At 41.8% G+C, this 16059-nt stretch overlaps 1 protein-coding gene across 1 annotated transcript; it reads right to left on the bottom strand.

Moving 5' to 3' along the window:
• Window positions 1–7671: 7671 nt before the first annotated feature.
• Window positions 7672–16059, bottom strand: LOC134133004 (oocyte zinc finger protein XlCOF8.4-like). Its single transcript, XM_062566269.1, has 2 exons — window positions 15560–16059; window positions 7672–8727 (listed from the first exon to the last, which is right to left on the bottom strand). Exons 1-2 carry the CDS (start codon window positions 15750–15752, stop codon window positions 7679–7681), a joined length of 1242 nt encoding a protein of 413 aa, XP_062422253.1. The 5' UTR covers window positions 15753–16059; the 3' UTR covers window positions 7672–7678.

Here is a 16059-nt window from a genome sequence, read left to right as displayed (position 1 = left end):
TTGAGCTTTGTCTATTTTCCATTTTCAACCCACATATTGCATATGGAAAAGAATAAATTAAAGGCAGCATGAACTTAATTACCTAAAATAATTTTGCGTTTTTATTTTGTATGTTACCCCACCATGCACGATGCAGCAGAACCCACAACAAGGTAGAAATGCTGTACTAATTTACTGGGACACATGATTCTGTGCCTGAGCCTGTAAAGTGAAGGTGGTCTGGTAGAATAAGAAAAAAAAGTCCTTAGGGATGGTTGTTAATATGTAAAACGGAAGAACAAAAACAAAGCTATAATAGTAAAAAGTATGTAAGAAAATGAAAGATTTAGAAAAGATTGTTGGTGAAAATCAAGTTATTGGTGGTGTGTTTACAGGTATTCCGGACGGTGAAGATCTTGAAAAGCTTAAACAGTATGCATGGGGGAGAAGTGAGCAGAGTAAAGTGATCACTATCAATTCATGTGAAAGAGTTGACCGTTGAGCTTCAGGGGACCGTTCTGTCAGAAAGAGTTAAAATAGGATGTATGAGTTTCCAGGTGAGGCCCTACATCCCTCCCCCACTGCGCTGCTACAAATGACCGAGGTATAGCAGCAATGGGAAACAGAGGTGTCCCAAGTGTGGAGAGGACCATAGAGCTAAGGATTGTCAGGGTAATGTGCAGCATCAATGTTGTAATTGTGGGGAGCAACACAGGGTAACATATGGTCAATGTGAAGTCAGGAAGAGGGTGGTGCATATCCAGCAGGAAACAACTCAAAGCTATTCAGGGCAAACAAAGTTTTAAGAGAAGAGGCAGGTTTGTCAGAGGAAACCGATACAGCACTGAGAGTGGAGAAGGAGTTTCTGTAATAAATTGTACTGACCAAATCAGAGAAAACTAGTGAGGGGAGCTTAGAATTTGTTTTGACTTAAAAGGGGCAACCTGGGAACTTATTAATAAAACACTCAAAGAAGACAAGAAACCACGAGGCTCATGGGATTGGAAGGTATGAATGTACTACAGTGGAACGCAAGAAGCTTATCAAATGGGTTTAATGGATTTACATAACATAAACAAATTTTGTGTTCAGGAAATGTGGCTTAAACCAGTTTGTTTTTGAAGGATATGATAGTATTCACAAGGATAAAGTGCAGGTAAACCGTCCTGGTTGCATAAAATCTGTAAAACAAAATACAGTTTTGGCAAACGGAACACACCTTGAACATGTGATAATTGAAGAGAACAAGAGAAGGAACGATCACAATTGCTAATTAACGTGGTTGATCCTTTGGTCCCGATATGAGGATGTACACAACTAGGTTGGTGCGTAACAACTTTATTTTTTCATTTTTTTTGGTGGCTAGGCTGTAGCGGACCAAGGAGGGAGGCAGCTGGGGGATTTTTTTTTGGAAGGTGCAGCCAGCACCTTCTGTTACATCAGCAATCTCTCCATTCAGCTCACTTCTCACTCATGCACACTCTGAGTTTTTTGATAACCTATGCCTCAATCGACACAGACAAGCTCCCGTGCAAACGGCCCCGCAAACGGTCCCAAACATCCGGTTCCATTGTTCTTCTGGTTCTTCACGCCGGTTGTCTTCCACTTTGTTGGTGCATTACCACTACCTTCTGCTCATTAGAGTGGATCCAAAGAATAGAGAGTGAATGCAACAATATACTTCCAACAGATACATTACTTTACATGTCATTTAGCTGACGCTTTTAGCCAAAGCGACTTACAATAAGTGCATTTCCACATAGAGATACAAACTCACAAGAACAAGTAACAAGAAAGTACAATTTTCATCAAATAAGCAGTTTCAAAATATGTTCTAGAAAAGTGCCATTAAAAGTACAATTTAAGTGCTATGATTTGTTAGTGCTACGGTTTGCTAGTGTTTTAGTCAAGGTAGAGTCTATAAAGAGGTATGTCTTGAGTTTTCGGCGGAAGATGTAGAGGCTCTCTGCAGTCCTGATGTCATCAGAGAGCTCATTCCACCATCTGGGAGCCAGGACAGGAAAGAGTCGCGATCTCGTCGAGTGTTTTTCTCTCAGTGAGGGAGGAACAAGTAGCTTGGCAGATGCAGAGCGCAGTGTGTGGGTTGGGATGTAGGGTTTGACAATGTCCTGGATCTAGACTGGACCCGATCCATTCACAGCATGGTACGTGAGTACTAATGTTTTAAACTGGATGCGGGCAGCCACTGGTAACCAGTGAAGAGAACGGAGAAGAGGTGTGGTGTGGGAGAATTTCGGAAGGTTGAAGACCAGTCGAGCTGCTACATTCTGGATGAGCTGCAGTGGTTGAATGGCAGTAGCAGGAAGACCTGCCAGGAGAGAGTTACAGTAGTCAAGGCGGGAGATGACAAGAGCCTGGATCAGTACCTGTGCCGCCTTCTGAGTGAGAAGGGGTCGTATTCTCCTGATGTTGTAGAGCGTGTACCTACAGAATCGTGTTGTCGCTGTGATGTTGGCAGTCAGGGAGAGTAGGAGTCAAGTGTCACGCTGAGGTTCCTGGCATTCTGAGTGGGCGTTAACACGGAGTCGCCGAAGTTAGTCAGGTCCTGAGTGGGAGAGTTTTTTCCGGGGAATACAAGTAGTTTGGTCTTGTCAGGGTTGAACTTCAGGTGATGAGCGGACATTCACTAGGAGATGTCAGACATGCAGAGATCCGTGCCACCACCTGAGTGCCCGAGTCGGGGAAGGAGAGAATTAGTTGGGGTTGTCGGAATAGCTGTGATACGAAAAACCATACGAGCGAATGACGGAGCCAAGAGAGTTGGTCTAAATTGAGAAGAGGAGGGGACACAGGACGGAGCCCTGAGGAACTCCAGTAGTAAGAGGACAAGGTTCCGACACTGATCATCTCCAAATGACGCAATAGGTGCGGCTGTCAAAGTAGGATGAGAGAAGAGAGAGTGCGGAACCTGTGACACCAAGTTCCTGAAGGGCGGAGATAAGGATCTGGTGGTTTACTGTGTCAAATGCTGCAGAAATGTCCAGAAGGATGAGGACGGAGGAGAGAGAGGCGGCTCTAGCAGCGTGGAGTTGTTCCGAGACAGCGAGGAGAGCAGTTTCTGTGGAATGGTGCGCCTTGAAGCCTGACTGATGGGGGTCAAGGAGGTTGTTACGGTGGAGATAGGAGGAGAGTTGGTTAAAGATGGCTCGTTCAATAGTTTTGGACAGAAAGGGAAGAAGAGATACCGGTCTGTAGTTGTTTTCTTCAGAAGGGTTGAGGGTGGGTTTCTTAAGGAGTGGGTTAACTCTTGCCTCCTTTAGAGAGTTGGGGAAACAGATAACAGAGCATTGTTAATGAGACAGGTGAGGTAAAGGAAGAAGATCGGGGGCGATTGATTGTAAAATGTGGGATGCAATGGGGTCGAGGGTGCAGGGGGTGGGACGGGCAGAGGTTACCAAGGTAAGAACTTTGTTAGGAGACAGGGGTGTGAAACAGGGAAGTGAGGGCGATGGAGGTGAAGTCTGTGGGATTCAGTTGGAAGGAGGTGGGTTGGAGAAGGAGGAGCGTATGTCAGCTATTTTTTTGGTAAAGTAGGTGACAAAGTCTCCTGGAAGAAGGGTGGAGGGGGGAGGAGGACTGGGGGACTTGGGGCTTTTCCTGTTAACCCATAATAAAGTCATATGAGAGCCAAAGTTCATGAATGTTTTTTGTGACAAATTATCTGTTTCAATCCCTCTATCAGAAAAATCAGACTTGTAGAAATAACGGGAAACTCAAGAGAGCCATGACATTGTGTTCTTTACAAGTGTATGTAAACTTTTGACCACAACTGTATATAAACAAAAATTTAGTATTTTCCATATGTAATATGTGTGGTTTGGAAATGGCAAAACATGCCTCTCAATTGATTTGTTTTTAAATATTTATTAAATTCTGCAAAAGATAAAATAAAATGAATTCATTACCTTCTAACCATCTCTCACCCAGCAATGTAAAATGAGTGTGATTTCATTCCAGTATTCAATCTTAATACATAAAGACATATGTACTCGCTCAAAACGAAGATTAACCGACAATGAGCCGGTTTCGGAGACAGGGCTTAAATCAAGACTGGAGTAGGCCTAAATCAGACTAGTTAATCCTGGCTATTTAAGTGGCTTGCATGAACATGGCATAAATTTGGCTTAGTTAGTCTGAGACTATGGAGTCCTGGAGTAAGCTTAATGAGAACACCTGGTTCAAGCCTCATTAGACTAAGTGGAAGCACAGGCTGTTGGTCCAATTGTGCTCATGAAAACCTGAAATGGAGAATGAAACACCATTGTTGCAGTGAATTTTGAGACAACACAATGGCAGAGGCAAAGAGAATTTGCTCCAAAAATTATAGTGAGCATGAAAAAACACTACTAAAACTAATTGTATCGAACCATCCAGTCATTGAAAGCAAAATCCATACTGCTGCTATTGAACAGAAGAAAAGAAGTGCTTGGACTGCAATTGGCAATGAATTCAATGCAAATGAAGATGTCACCACAAGAACAGTACAACAACTGCAGGTGAGTTAATCTTCATTATTAGGCACAAAAATATGTGTTTGTTTCCTGTTGCCTATACCCTGCTTATTTATGGCCTACCCAAATACAATACTCCTGCTGCTTGTAGCATTCACGTTGAATGAATATCCTGTTTTATAGGATAGTAACCTATTTTAAAGGGGCATATGCATGTTAAACATGGTGGTAGAGTAAGATATGTTGCACAAAGGAAAATCCATACCTATATGTGAGGGGGAAAGAAATAAAATCATTTCTCCACCATGACCTAAATTATCAGGAGACAAACTTATTTTTATTATGCCTTATTAGAGCGATTTATTACAGGTGGTGGACCACCAATAAAGGACACATGTGATGAATTGGGTGACTTGCTGTCTGGTATAATAGAGCACCAGCAACCTCTGGATGGTATACCAGACAATGACCATTTGGACAGTGAACATGGAGAACTGAGCACAAACAGGTTACAGGACCATATTAGTTGATTTGAGTTTGGAACAGTGGTCTTTTTTTCCCAGAGGAAACCAATCAAGAGCCAGTTCACAACGAGCCTGAACCCTCCACATCTGCTATGGCGACCCCTGGGAGATGAAGCTGCTACCATCCAACAGAGACCAAAAAAAGATAACCGTGCATGAAAATTTAGCCAGAGAATTTCATGAGCGTAAAATTGAATATTTGAAAGATGAACATGAAATGAAAATGAGAATTCTAGAGGTTGAACTAGATATGAAATTGGGAGAGAGGGCTATGCTCCAAAAAAGAATTCTGCATACCAGTAGCCATGGTGAATATGAGGAATTGTGAAAAATAAAAATAAATGTATTGTCATTTGGCGTGTGAGTGAGTATTAATCATCACAAACTACATTTTAACCAGCCTTGGTTCACTAGTTTAATTTTGCTACATTATTGTAATTTTGTACAGAAACAGTATGCAAGCACCACCATACCATAATGGATACATTCCATATTTAAATGCTGAAGTGCTGCACTGTGAAAGCAGCTCTGTGTGCAAGTCCTCGCTGGTCATTGGCTGCCTCTGCCACCATGGGCACATCTGCATCATCCTGATCTTCCATTGGCAGATCAGGACAGCCATGCTGCTTCAGGTAGTTGTGCAGCACAGCTGTAGCAATGATCACTTTGCAGCATCTTCTTGGCTTGAAACGAAGCGTATTTTGTAAGCACTGGAATCGAGTTTTCCATACTCCAAACATACGCTCGATCATCCCTCTAGTACGGATATGAGCTCTGTTGTACCTTTGCTGCTCAGCTGTTGTGGGATTTAGATGTGGTGTGAATAAATAGTTACTCTGACCATATCCACTATCACCAAGTAGTAGTCCACTATGTTGTCCACTCTCAAATTGTGCACACAATGAAGAGTTGAGAAAAATCCTTGAATCATGGGTTGCACCTTTCCAACGGGCAACAATGTTTGAAAACTCCAAATTAGGAGTGCATACACCCTGAACATTGATTGAAAAACAGTTCTTACTTTTCCTGTATTCCTCTGCATCAGGAGTTGATGGACACTTGATGGGAACATGACATCCGTCTATACAGCCAATCACTCCTGGGAAGTGCCCATATTCATAGAATTGCACTTTATAGTTGGCTTGCCCAGCAGCATCAGGGAACTTGATGTAAAGACTCCTCAGTTCACAAATGGCACTGCAGACTTTGTGAACTATTCTACATACAGTTGGTTCACTGACACCACACAAATCACCAGTTTCACGATGAAAGATTCCACATGCCAAGAACCTTAAAGTGATCAGAACTTGCAGTTGATTGGACACAGGCCTTCCTCTTTGAGACAGAGAGGAAAGTCTAGGCTCAAGCAAAGTAATTATCTCCAATGCATTTTCCTTGTGCATACGAAAGCGGTCTCGAAAAGTTATTTCATCAAACTGATTCAATGGATCACTCCTATCCAGCAGTGTTCGTCTGGCTGGCCTTTGTCGTGCATGTTGGTCCTCATTTAGATATTCCAAATAGTCCATGCTCCCAAACAACCCAAGCTCAGTTTCACAAACAGTAGCCTAGCCTACTAAGCGGGAGTTAAACCTTCCTCCTTGGCTGATTAGTTTAAGCTTCAATTCAGTCCAATTTAGTCCTGGAGTAGCTCTAATGCTCAATTTTGCAATCGGCTTTGTTTAATCCAGAACAGGCTTAATCCACGAGTATTTTAAGCTACGTCTGTGCAAGTGAATTTTCAGTTAAGCCAGCTCAAACAGCATTTTAGTCTGGGACTAGGCTTGAGCCTTGTCTCCGAAACCGGCCCATTGAATATTAAAATAACCAGGGAAACATCTAACCTAAATCCAAAATATTATATATTAAAAAATATTAAAACAATATAAACAAGAGGAAGAAGTTAATGCATCAACTGAAATTCTGCACCTAACATGCAAAACAAAATTATTTACACAATGTGATGGTTCACAAAAATCTATGCAGTAAAACATTGCTGTAATATACACCTTAAAGAACAGATAAAAAGACAATGAATATAAAAATAACCAGGAAAACATTTAACCTAAATCCTAGCAACTTATCTCCTAAAAACCTTAAAACAATATAAACGAGGAAGAAGAACGCATTAACGGACTTTTGGCATTTTTATCCACCGTAAGATGCAAAACAACAGAATTTACACAAGAAGATGGTTCATGAAAAACTCCCCATAGGCCAGACATCCCATTTCAGAAACCGCTGGGTTCAGTCTATGCAGTTGTTAGAGGACCCAGCCCAGGGTCTACCCCGAAGGCTGGATGCTACAAGGATGCAGCCTAGTGACATTAAAACACAACTTGTGAATTTCTGGGAGGAAGTCTATGAGATTCGTTTGTAAATGTGAACATGAATAGTAGCTGCAAATATCTGTCCGTCTTTATAGTTCTGCAGAGGGTATTTATAACTGATAACCAGGAAGGTTTTGATTGATTTTCTCCGGGTACTCTGGCTTCCTCCCACAGTCCAAAGACATGTGCTGGGTATTAGGTTGATTGGGAACTCTAAGTCGCCCTTAGTTTGGATGTGTGAATGGTTGTTCGTCTGTGTTAGCCCTGCGATTGGCTGGCGACCAATCCAGGGTGGGATAGACTCCAGCCCCCCCGCGACCCTGTGTGCAGGATAAGCGGTTCGAAGATGGATGGATGGACCACTTAAAGGTTTTTACCCTGTGTGACATTTCATGTGGGACTTCAGATCTCCATTTCTAACATAGCATTTACCACATTCTAAGCAGCTGAAAGGTTTCGCCCCCGAGTGACATCTCATGTGTCTCTTCAGACTCCCACTTTCAGTGAAACAACTACCACACTCTGAGCAGCTGAACGGTTTCGCCCCTGTGTGACGTCTCATGTGTCTCCTCAGATATCCACCTATACTGAAACGTTTACCGCACTGTAAACAGCTGAAAGGTTTTTCTCCTGTGTGACATCTCATGTGTCTCCTCAGATATCCACCCATACTGAAACATTTACCGCACTGTAAACACCTGAAAGCTTTCTCTAATTTGTGGGTCCGCATGTGACTTTTCAGCTTCTTAATGCAACCAAATGTTTTCTTACAATCAGAACACATTAAATGTTTCTCACTTGTTCTACATCTTGAATCACTGACAGAACCGTCATCATTATTTTGGGAGTTTAAACCTGACTGAGGTTGTTTGGTCTTACTCCAATCATCACTGTCCTCAGTCTCAGGTTCAGAAGAGTCTCCAGTATTCTCATCACTATCTGGTTCTGGAGGACAATCTGACCCTGAGTTTCTGTCTGGTTCTGGTCCTCCAAACTCCTCTCCATCACCACCTGTCACCATCTGTTCAGTTTGTCTCTGATGAAGATGTGAGGACCAAGCTTCCTCTATATCACCTTCACTGTTCACACACGCGAATGACACCGTCATGTCAGCCTCCTCCAGCCCTTGAAGCTTCTCCTCTTTAATGTGTGAGGGCTCTGGGTCCTCAGGTTCCTCTTTAATGTGTGAGGGCTCTGGGTCCTCAGGTTCCTCTTTAATGTGTGAGGGCTCTGGGTTCTCAGGTTCCTCTTTAATGTGTGAGGGCTCTGGGTCCTCAGGTTCCTCTTTAATGTGTGAAGGCTTTGGGTTCTCAGGTTCCTCTTTAATGTGTGAGGGCTCTGGGTCCTCAGGTTCCTCTTTTATGTGGGGGGACTCTGGATCCTCCTGCTGCTCTTCTTTAGGCACAAAGAGCTGCTGGACATCTGTGATGTAAAAAATAAGAAAAAAAGATATGTTAACATATAGGAGTATATGCCCTCCATTGTGACAATCTATTGTACTTACTTTTCTATGCAATGTTATGTGTTAGCGGCAGCCAATAGGATGCCCCTGAATAGACATGTGACCTAGGAGAGGTCAAGTGAACCTGCGTTTCAATAAAGACGACCCAGTTCAAGTCAACCAGCCATGATGCGCCACTTTGTGTTATTTGTTTAATAATGATATTCGGTCTAGCATTGGGTATGGACGCCGGGACCGTTGAGGGAACCATCTCTGCTAACAGGTTATGGGCCCAGAGTTACCCAGAGAGTTTTCAACAAGTTACCACCGAGAGAAAAGCCGCGACGTACCGCGTGTCCGGTGAGTTAGCATACTAAGCTAGCGCCATGAGCAGAAGAGCCTACGAGTCAAGTGGCCGTTGGTCACGGCTGGTTTTTGACGGAGATGAAAGGAACTACGAACTGTGGGAGACGAAATTTTTGGGCCATCTCCGGCTACAAGGTTTAAAGGACATTATTCTAAACGAGCCAGCCGATGGAGATGATGAAGTGGAAGATAAAAATGCTGAGGCATACGCGGAGCTGATTCAGTTTCTCGATGATAAAAGTTTATCTCTGGTAATGAGAGATGCAGCGGACAATGGCCGAGAAGCACTGAAGATTTTGAGAGACTACTATGCTGGAAAAGGAAAACCCAGGGTAATAAGCCTGTATACCGAACTGACTTCACTTCAAAAGTTAAGTACCGAAAGTGTGACTGAATATGTTATACGTGCAGAGACCACTATCACAGCATTGAGAAACGCCGGTGAAACGTTAAGCGACGGACTGCTGGTGGCAATGATTTTGAAGGGCCTGCCAGAGTCTTATGGACCGTTCGCTGTTCATGTTACACAGAGTGATGCGAATACGCCTTTTGCGGAGTTCAAAACTAAACTGCGTAGCTACGAGGCTACTGAAAAAATGCGCGCCACAGAGTCGGACGACAACGTGATGAAGGCGCGAATGCAACCTGCTTCAACCAGTAGACCTACAAGTGACCGTGAAACCGAGGGTGCGGACATTGTATGTTACAGATGTGGCCTGAAAGGACACAAAGCTAGATCGTGTCAACGCAAGCAGTGGTGTAGTTACTGTAAGAGTGCCACACACCGGGATGTCACCTGCAGGCGGAGATACCAGCAGGACGACGCACACAAAGTTTCCGAGGAGGAGAGAGACAACGAGTATATTTTCCGGGTGAGCGAAACGGATGAAGTGAAACAGGGAGCTTGCAGTACTAACAAGAAAGGACTAATGGTGGACACAGGTGCAACTTCACACATCATCAATGATATATCAAAGTTCAGGAATTTTGACGACACGTTCCAACCGCTGAAACATTGCGTGGAGTTAGCCAACGGTGAAAAGACCAACGGAGTTGCGGAGCGCAGAGGAGATGCAGAGGTCTGCTTGATCGACAGCAGAGGACAACATCAAAACGCGACGCTGAAGAGGGCGTTGTACATCCCCTCTTACCCGCAGGACATCTTTTCTGTTAAAGCAGCGACTGTCAGTGGAGCAACTGTAGTCTTCAAGCAAGGAGAAGATGCCCTGATATGTAGAGATGGTGCAAGATTCAACATCCATGAGTATAACAGACTGTACTACTTACATACAGTGAACGGTGAGTGTGAAGACCAATGTAAGGGAGTATACGATATGCAGACATGGCATGAAATCTTAGGGCACTGTAATTATGATGATGTTCAGAAACTACAACATGTTGTTGATGGTATGACAATCAAAGGTAAAACAGACATGTCAGCCCTACATTGCGAAGTCTGCACCCAGGGAAAGTTTACCCAAACTAGGAACAGGGAGGCTGTTGTTAGGGCAAAAGCACCCTTAGAGCTGGTGCACACGGATGTAGCAGGACCTATAGACCCAGTGTCCAGAGACGGGTATAGGTACGCATTGTCATTTACTGATGATTTTTCCAGCACAGTATTTGTGTACTTTCTAAAAAATAAGAGTGACACAGTGCAGGCAACAGAAAAGTTTCTTGCAGACACAGCGCCATATGGCAAGATAAAGTGTATCAGGTCTGACAACGGTACTGAGTTTACGGGGAAACATTACCAAGCACTACTCAGCAGAAATGGCATTAGGCATGAGACCTCAGCCCCATACTCGCCACATCAAAATGGCACTGCTGAACGAAACTGGCGCACACTATTTGACATGGCCAGGTGTTTGCTATTGGACAGTAAGCTACCAAAAGAGCTGTGGACGTACGCAGTCCAGACAGCTGCTGTAGTGAGGAACAGATGTTTTAACAACCGCACAAAGCAGACGCCTTACTCACTGCTTAAAGGGAAACAACCTAACTTGTCCAGAATGCAGAAGTTTGGTTCAGAGTGTTATGCTTACAAACAGGACAAGAGAAAATTGGACGCAAGGTGTGAAAAGGGGATTTTTGTTGGATACGACAAGAACAGTCCAGCCTATATGGTTTATTTTCCTGACACTGGAAAAGTGCAGAAGCATAGGCTGGTGAAGTTTATCAACAAAACAAACACTGAGAGACAGACACAGACTGACATGACACCTGTCAATGATGATTTTGAGCTGCAGCATAGAGTTATCAATACCAGTAAAAATACTGATGTGAGTCTAGCCCATACACAAGACCAGGGGCCAGTTCCTATGCTTGAAGTACACAACCACACACAGACACTTGAGCAAAAGAGATACCCTTCAAGAGAGAGGAAGAAACCAGAGTACTTGAGTGAATATGTGTCAGGAGACGAAGAAAGTGATGATCAAGTACTCACTAACATAGACTATTGTTATAGAGTAGCGTCTAACATTCCTTTAACATTCCGAGAAGCTGTAACCTCACCTCAATCAAAGGAATGGGTTAATGCAATGGATGAGGAGTTACAATCATTAAAAGAAAATGACACATTTACCCTTACAAACTTACCGGAGGACAGGAAAGCAGTGGGGGGCAGATGGGTGTATGCTATTAAAAACAATGCAGATGGGTCAGAAAAGTACAAGGCACGCTATGTTGCCAAGGGATACAGTCAGAGGGAAGGGGTGGATTATGAGGAGACTTTTTCTCCTACTGCCAACCTGACTAGTATCAGAGTGTTGATGCAAAAAGCGGTGCAAGAAAACTTGATCTTACATCAGATGGATGTCAAAACAGCCTACCTGCATGCACCAATAGATTTTGATATCTATATGGAACAGCCAGAAGGTTATGAGGTAAAATCTGGCACAGATACAAAGTTGGTATGCAAGCTGAAAAGGTCGCTGTATGGACTCAAACAATCAGGCAGAAATTGGAACAAGTTACTGCACGAGTATTTGAGTGAAAACAACTTTGTGCAAAATCCTTCTGATCATTGCGTTTACACAAAGGAGACAGAAAAAGAAAAGGTGATCATCTTAATATGGGTTGATGACATAATCATTGGTGCCAGTGATGAAAACGCACTGAAGGTTGTGAAAGAGATGCTCTCAGCACGATTCAAAATGAAAGACTTGGGAAAACTCAGACATTTTCTGGGTATTGTTTTTGACCAAAGTGATGGATGTGTTAAGATGTCACAAAAGAGATATGTGGAAAACATACTAGAAAGGTTTAACATGCAAGACTGTAAACCTAGGGCGACACCTTGCGAACAAAAGTTAAACTACACTAATAATGCACATGTGATGAGTGACGTCAAAAAATACAGAGAGGCTGTTGGAAGCCTGATTTATTTGGCTACATGCACAAGACCCGACCTGAGTTTTGTTGTGAGTAAACTGTCACAGTACTTTACTGAACCGACAGAAGAGCAGTGGACTACTGTTAAACATGTAATGAGATATCTGAAAGGTACAAGCGAAAAAGAAATGTGCTTCACAAAAAGCCCCAGTGAAAAACTGCAGCTACACGCCTACAGTGATGCAGATTGGGCAGCCGACACAACGGACAGGCGTAGTACCACAGGGTATTGTGTAAGCCTAAATGAAAATGGACCTTTGATCTCATGGAAAACCAAAAAGCAGCCCACTGTCGCATTGTCGACTTGTGAGGCGGAGTATATGGCGTTAGCGTCTACTACACAAGAAGTACTGTACCTAGTTCAGCTGCTAGACGGCATTGACAGAAATCAATACCCAGCGCCTAAAGTGTATGAGGATAACCAAGGTGCAATAGCGTTAGCAAAAAATCCTGTGAACAGACAGAGATGCAAGCATGTTGACATAAAATATCATTTTGTGAGGTCAACTGTGAGTGATGGGAAGATAAGGTTGAATTTCTGCCCCACAGAAGAGATGGTAGCAGATGTGATGACAAAACCTGTAACACAGTTTAAGTTGACTAAGTTTGCAAAGTTCATGTTTGGAAATTAACCATGTATGTGAAGTAATGTGCATGATGAAGGCAGAAAAGCCTTAATTTTTTTTTTTTTGTGTGTTTTGTTTGTTGTTAAAGTATGTACCAATGTGAGAGCAAGTGGGGGTGTTAACATATAGGAGTATATGCCCTCCATTGTGACAATCTATTGTACTTACTTTTCTATGCAATGTTATGTGTTAGCGGCAGCCAATAGGATGCCCCTGAATAGACATGTGACCTAGGAGAGGTCAAGTGAACCTGCGTTTCAATAAAGACGACCCAGTTCAAGTCAACCAGCCATGATGCGCCACTTTGTGTTATTTGTTTAATAATGATATTCGGTCTAGCATTGGGTATGGACGCCGGGACCGTTGAGGGAACCATCTCTGCTAACAAGATATTTGTAATAAATATTATCATAATAATAATAATTAAAAAAAACAGACAATATAGTTAATTAATAAGTTATTATTCATTCGAGAAATATTGTTTACAATATTTTATATAAAGATTTACAACATTAGACTTACGTGTAAATATACCACCATCAGAAGTTAAAAGCCATTAACCATTAGCTACACTTCTGAACGTGTCACTAGAAAATTCTCAGTCAACACAGCAGACACTTAAATCTGAGTGCACATATATGCTGCTTTAGTTTTAAACAAGTAATTGAAATAAAAGCTATTTAATCAAAGATTCGGGACAATGAATGAACACACAGTTCAGGACCATTCTGGCCACTATTGTACAAAAAAATGAATACTATTACTGTAAAAAGTCAGATAATTATCTAAAGTAAAAGCCCTATAATTCAAAGTTCAAAAAGACCACTTCTCAATATTTGAACTGCGATAAAAATACTTCAATAATTCCAATCATTGGTGCATGTATGTGTTTAGGACATCCTTTTATCTTCCATTACAAATGTTAAATATTTTTACAGAATAAATTGGGAGATTTGTCAAATTAAAAATATTTTGGGCCAGGAAATGCTATCAAAAAACATAATAACATTTAATAACACACATAATATCTGACAATGAGTAACATATTAACCTTCCGCACTAAATGTATGATAGAAAATATGGAAAAAAATTCTACTCGTCCTTTAACCGACTATACCATTGAATTACACTTTTACACAATTTCTTATCATCCTTCCTTCCTTCATCATCATTCATTTTTGCACACAGGGTCGTCAGTGACCACCTACGTCCAAATGCCAGCACGACCAGGGTAACTGTTTAGAGTTATTAGATAAACAGCTCTATAAATATTCCATAGTGTCATTAGCACAATTATGTAATGTGATGAATTATTACACCATTTAATAAGTTGTTACATTGTGAAACATGTATTACATTTTTACTTTGTAATCATTTAATTGATGAATAGTAGCATGAGTATATACACATGAGCTTATAATTTGGGCTGAGCACGTTGTATCAATGTATCAAAACATAAACTTTTAAGCATTTGTAAATAATGGACCTTTCATTTTAAATCTCTACCAGACAGCATAGTTATAAGCATAGCTAAAAGCAGAGCTATTTGTAACCAGAGCAAACTTGAATTATCTTATAAATTCACACTTCTACCAACAGACGAGCGACTCATGTATTTTGCCACTGACCACTTTTTGCACTGACCGCTACTGCAATGCACAATAAATTCCAGCTGTAAAACCTTTAAATTCTCAAATCTAATGTTTGTATTCCCGATTGTTAAGTTTGTCAAAGAACACACTTAAAGCTCTTGTATTTTTCAAACGTGTCCTGATTTACTTTTTTAATGTACAAATGCTTACTTTTGAGAATCTTAACTAAGCATATGAAAATTGTCTGTAAATATGTAGTCATTAAAGTTCATATAAATGAACTTCTTCACCTGAAATTATTGGGGAAATTAATTTTGATACAGTTCAAATATTGAGAAATTATGTTTTTGAACTTATACTTATGGGACTTTTTGGGGGAGAAAGTATGTTAGTCTTAGACTGGAATTATTGAGAGAATTTTTTTTTATTGCAGTTCAAATATTGAGAAATGGTCCTTGAACTTTTCCTTTGGATAAGTATTCATTTTTTGTACACGCGTAGTCAGAATGGTCCTGAACACAGATACTTCAGTCATTGTCCAGAATCTGCCTTTTATTCCGGTTATTGTTTCATATCGAACATGTTTGCATATACGTGCACTAAAATGTTCTGCTGACCACAGTATGTGTATATATATATATCATTCTACTACTCTACTTGGCATGACAGTGAAGAGCCCGTTTGGATTCATTTAGCTTGTTGTACCTCACTACGGTATCAGAGAGGTATCGATCCGGGGAGTCAGAGTCGTTCGATCACTCGCAAATTTTACCGACCTACGGCAGACCCATTTTGATGAGACTGATGTCAGTGTGAAGAGTGAGAGAACCAACCTTCTCTTTCTATGTGGACTTTCGGGTTGAAAACAGGGTGCAGATGTTTCTTCAGTCGCTCGTTGTTCTCTTTTAATCTAGAAGCTTCCTCCTCGTACTCTGCTATCGTTCTTTCAAACAGCCCAAATATCTCTTCAGCAGCCTCAGTGAGTCGCTGCTTCACTAAATATCTCAGCACATGGACTTTAGACATCTTCTCTGAATCAAAGACACGTTTCCTCGCGATTTTTTGTTTTAAACAGTTTTCTCTCCGTTAAACTCGGACTATCTCCGTGTTGCTAACTTCGGTCCGTTTCAGGCTAGCATGCTAAGATAACTTTAATAGTTTTGCATGCTACCGGGAGGTGATTCAGAGGGAAGATATCCAGGAAAAAAGCCGTCAGAGATTTATCCAGACGTCCAGGGACTCTGGTGGAGCAGGACTGATGGAGATAACTAGTATTTGGTCAACGTAACACAGACACGGCTGATTCTACGACCGATCGGCGCGATGTTATTCG

This window comes from Pungitius pungitius, chromosome 12 (genome assembly GCF_949316345.1).
Source record: "Pungitius pungitius chromosome 12, fPunPun2.1, whole genome shotgun sequence".
NCBI classification, from domain to species: Eukaryota; Metazoa; Chordata; class Actinopteri; order Perciformes; family Gasterosteidae; genus Pungitius; species Pungitius pungitius.
This window is presented reverse-complemented; position numbering and strand designations above follow the sequence as displayed.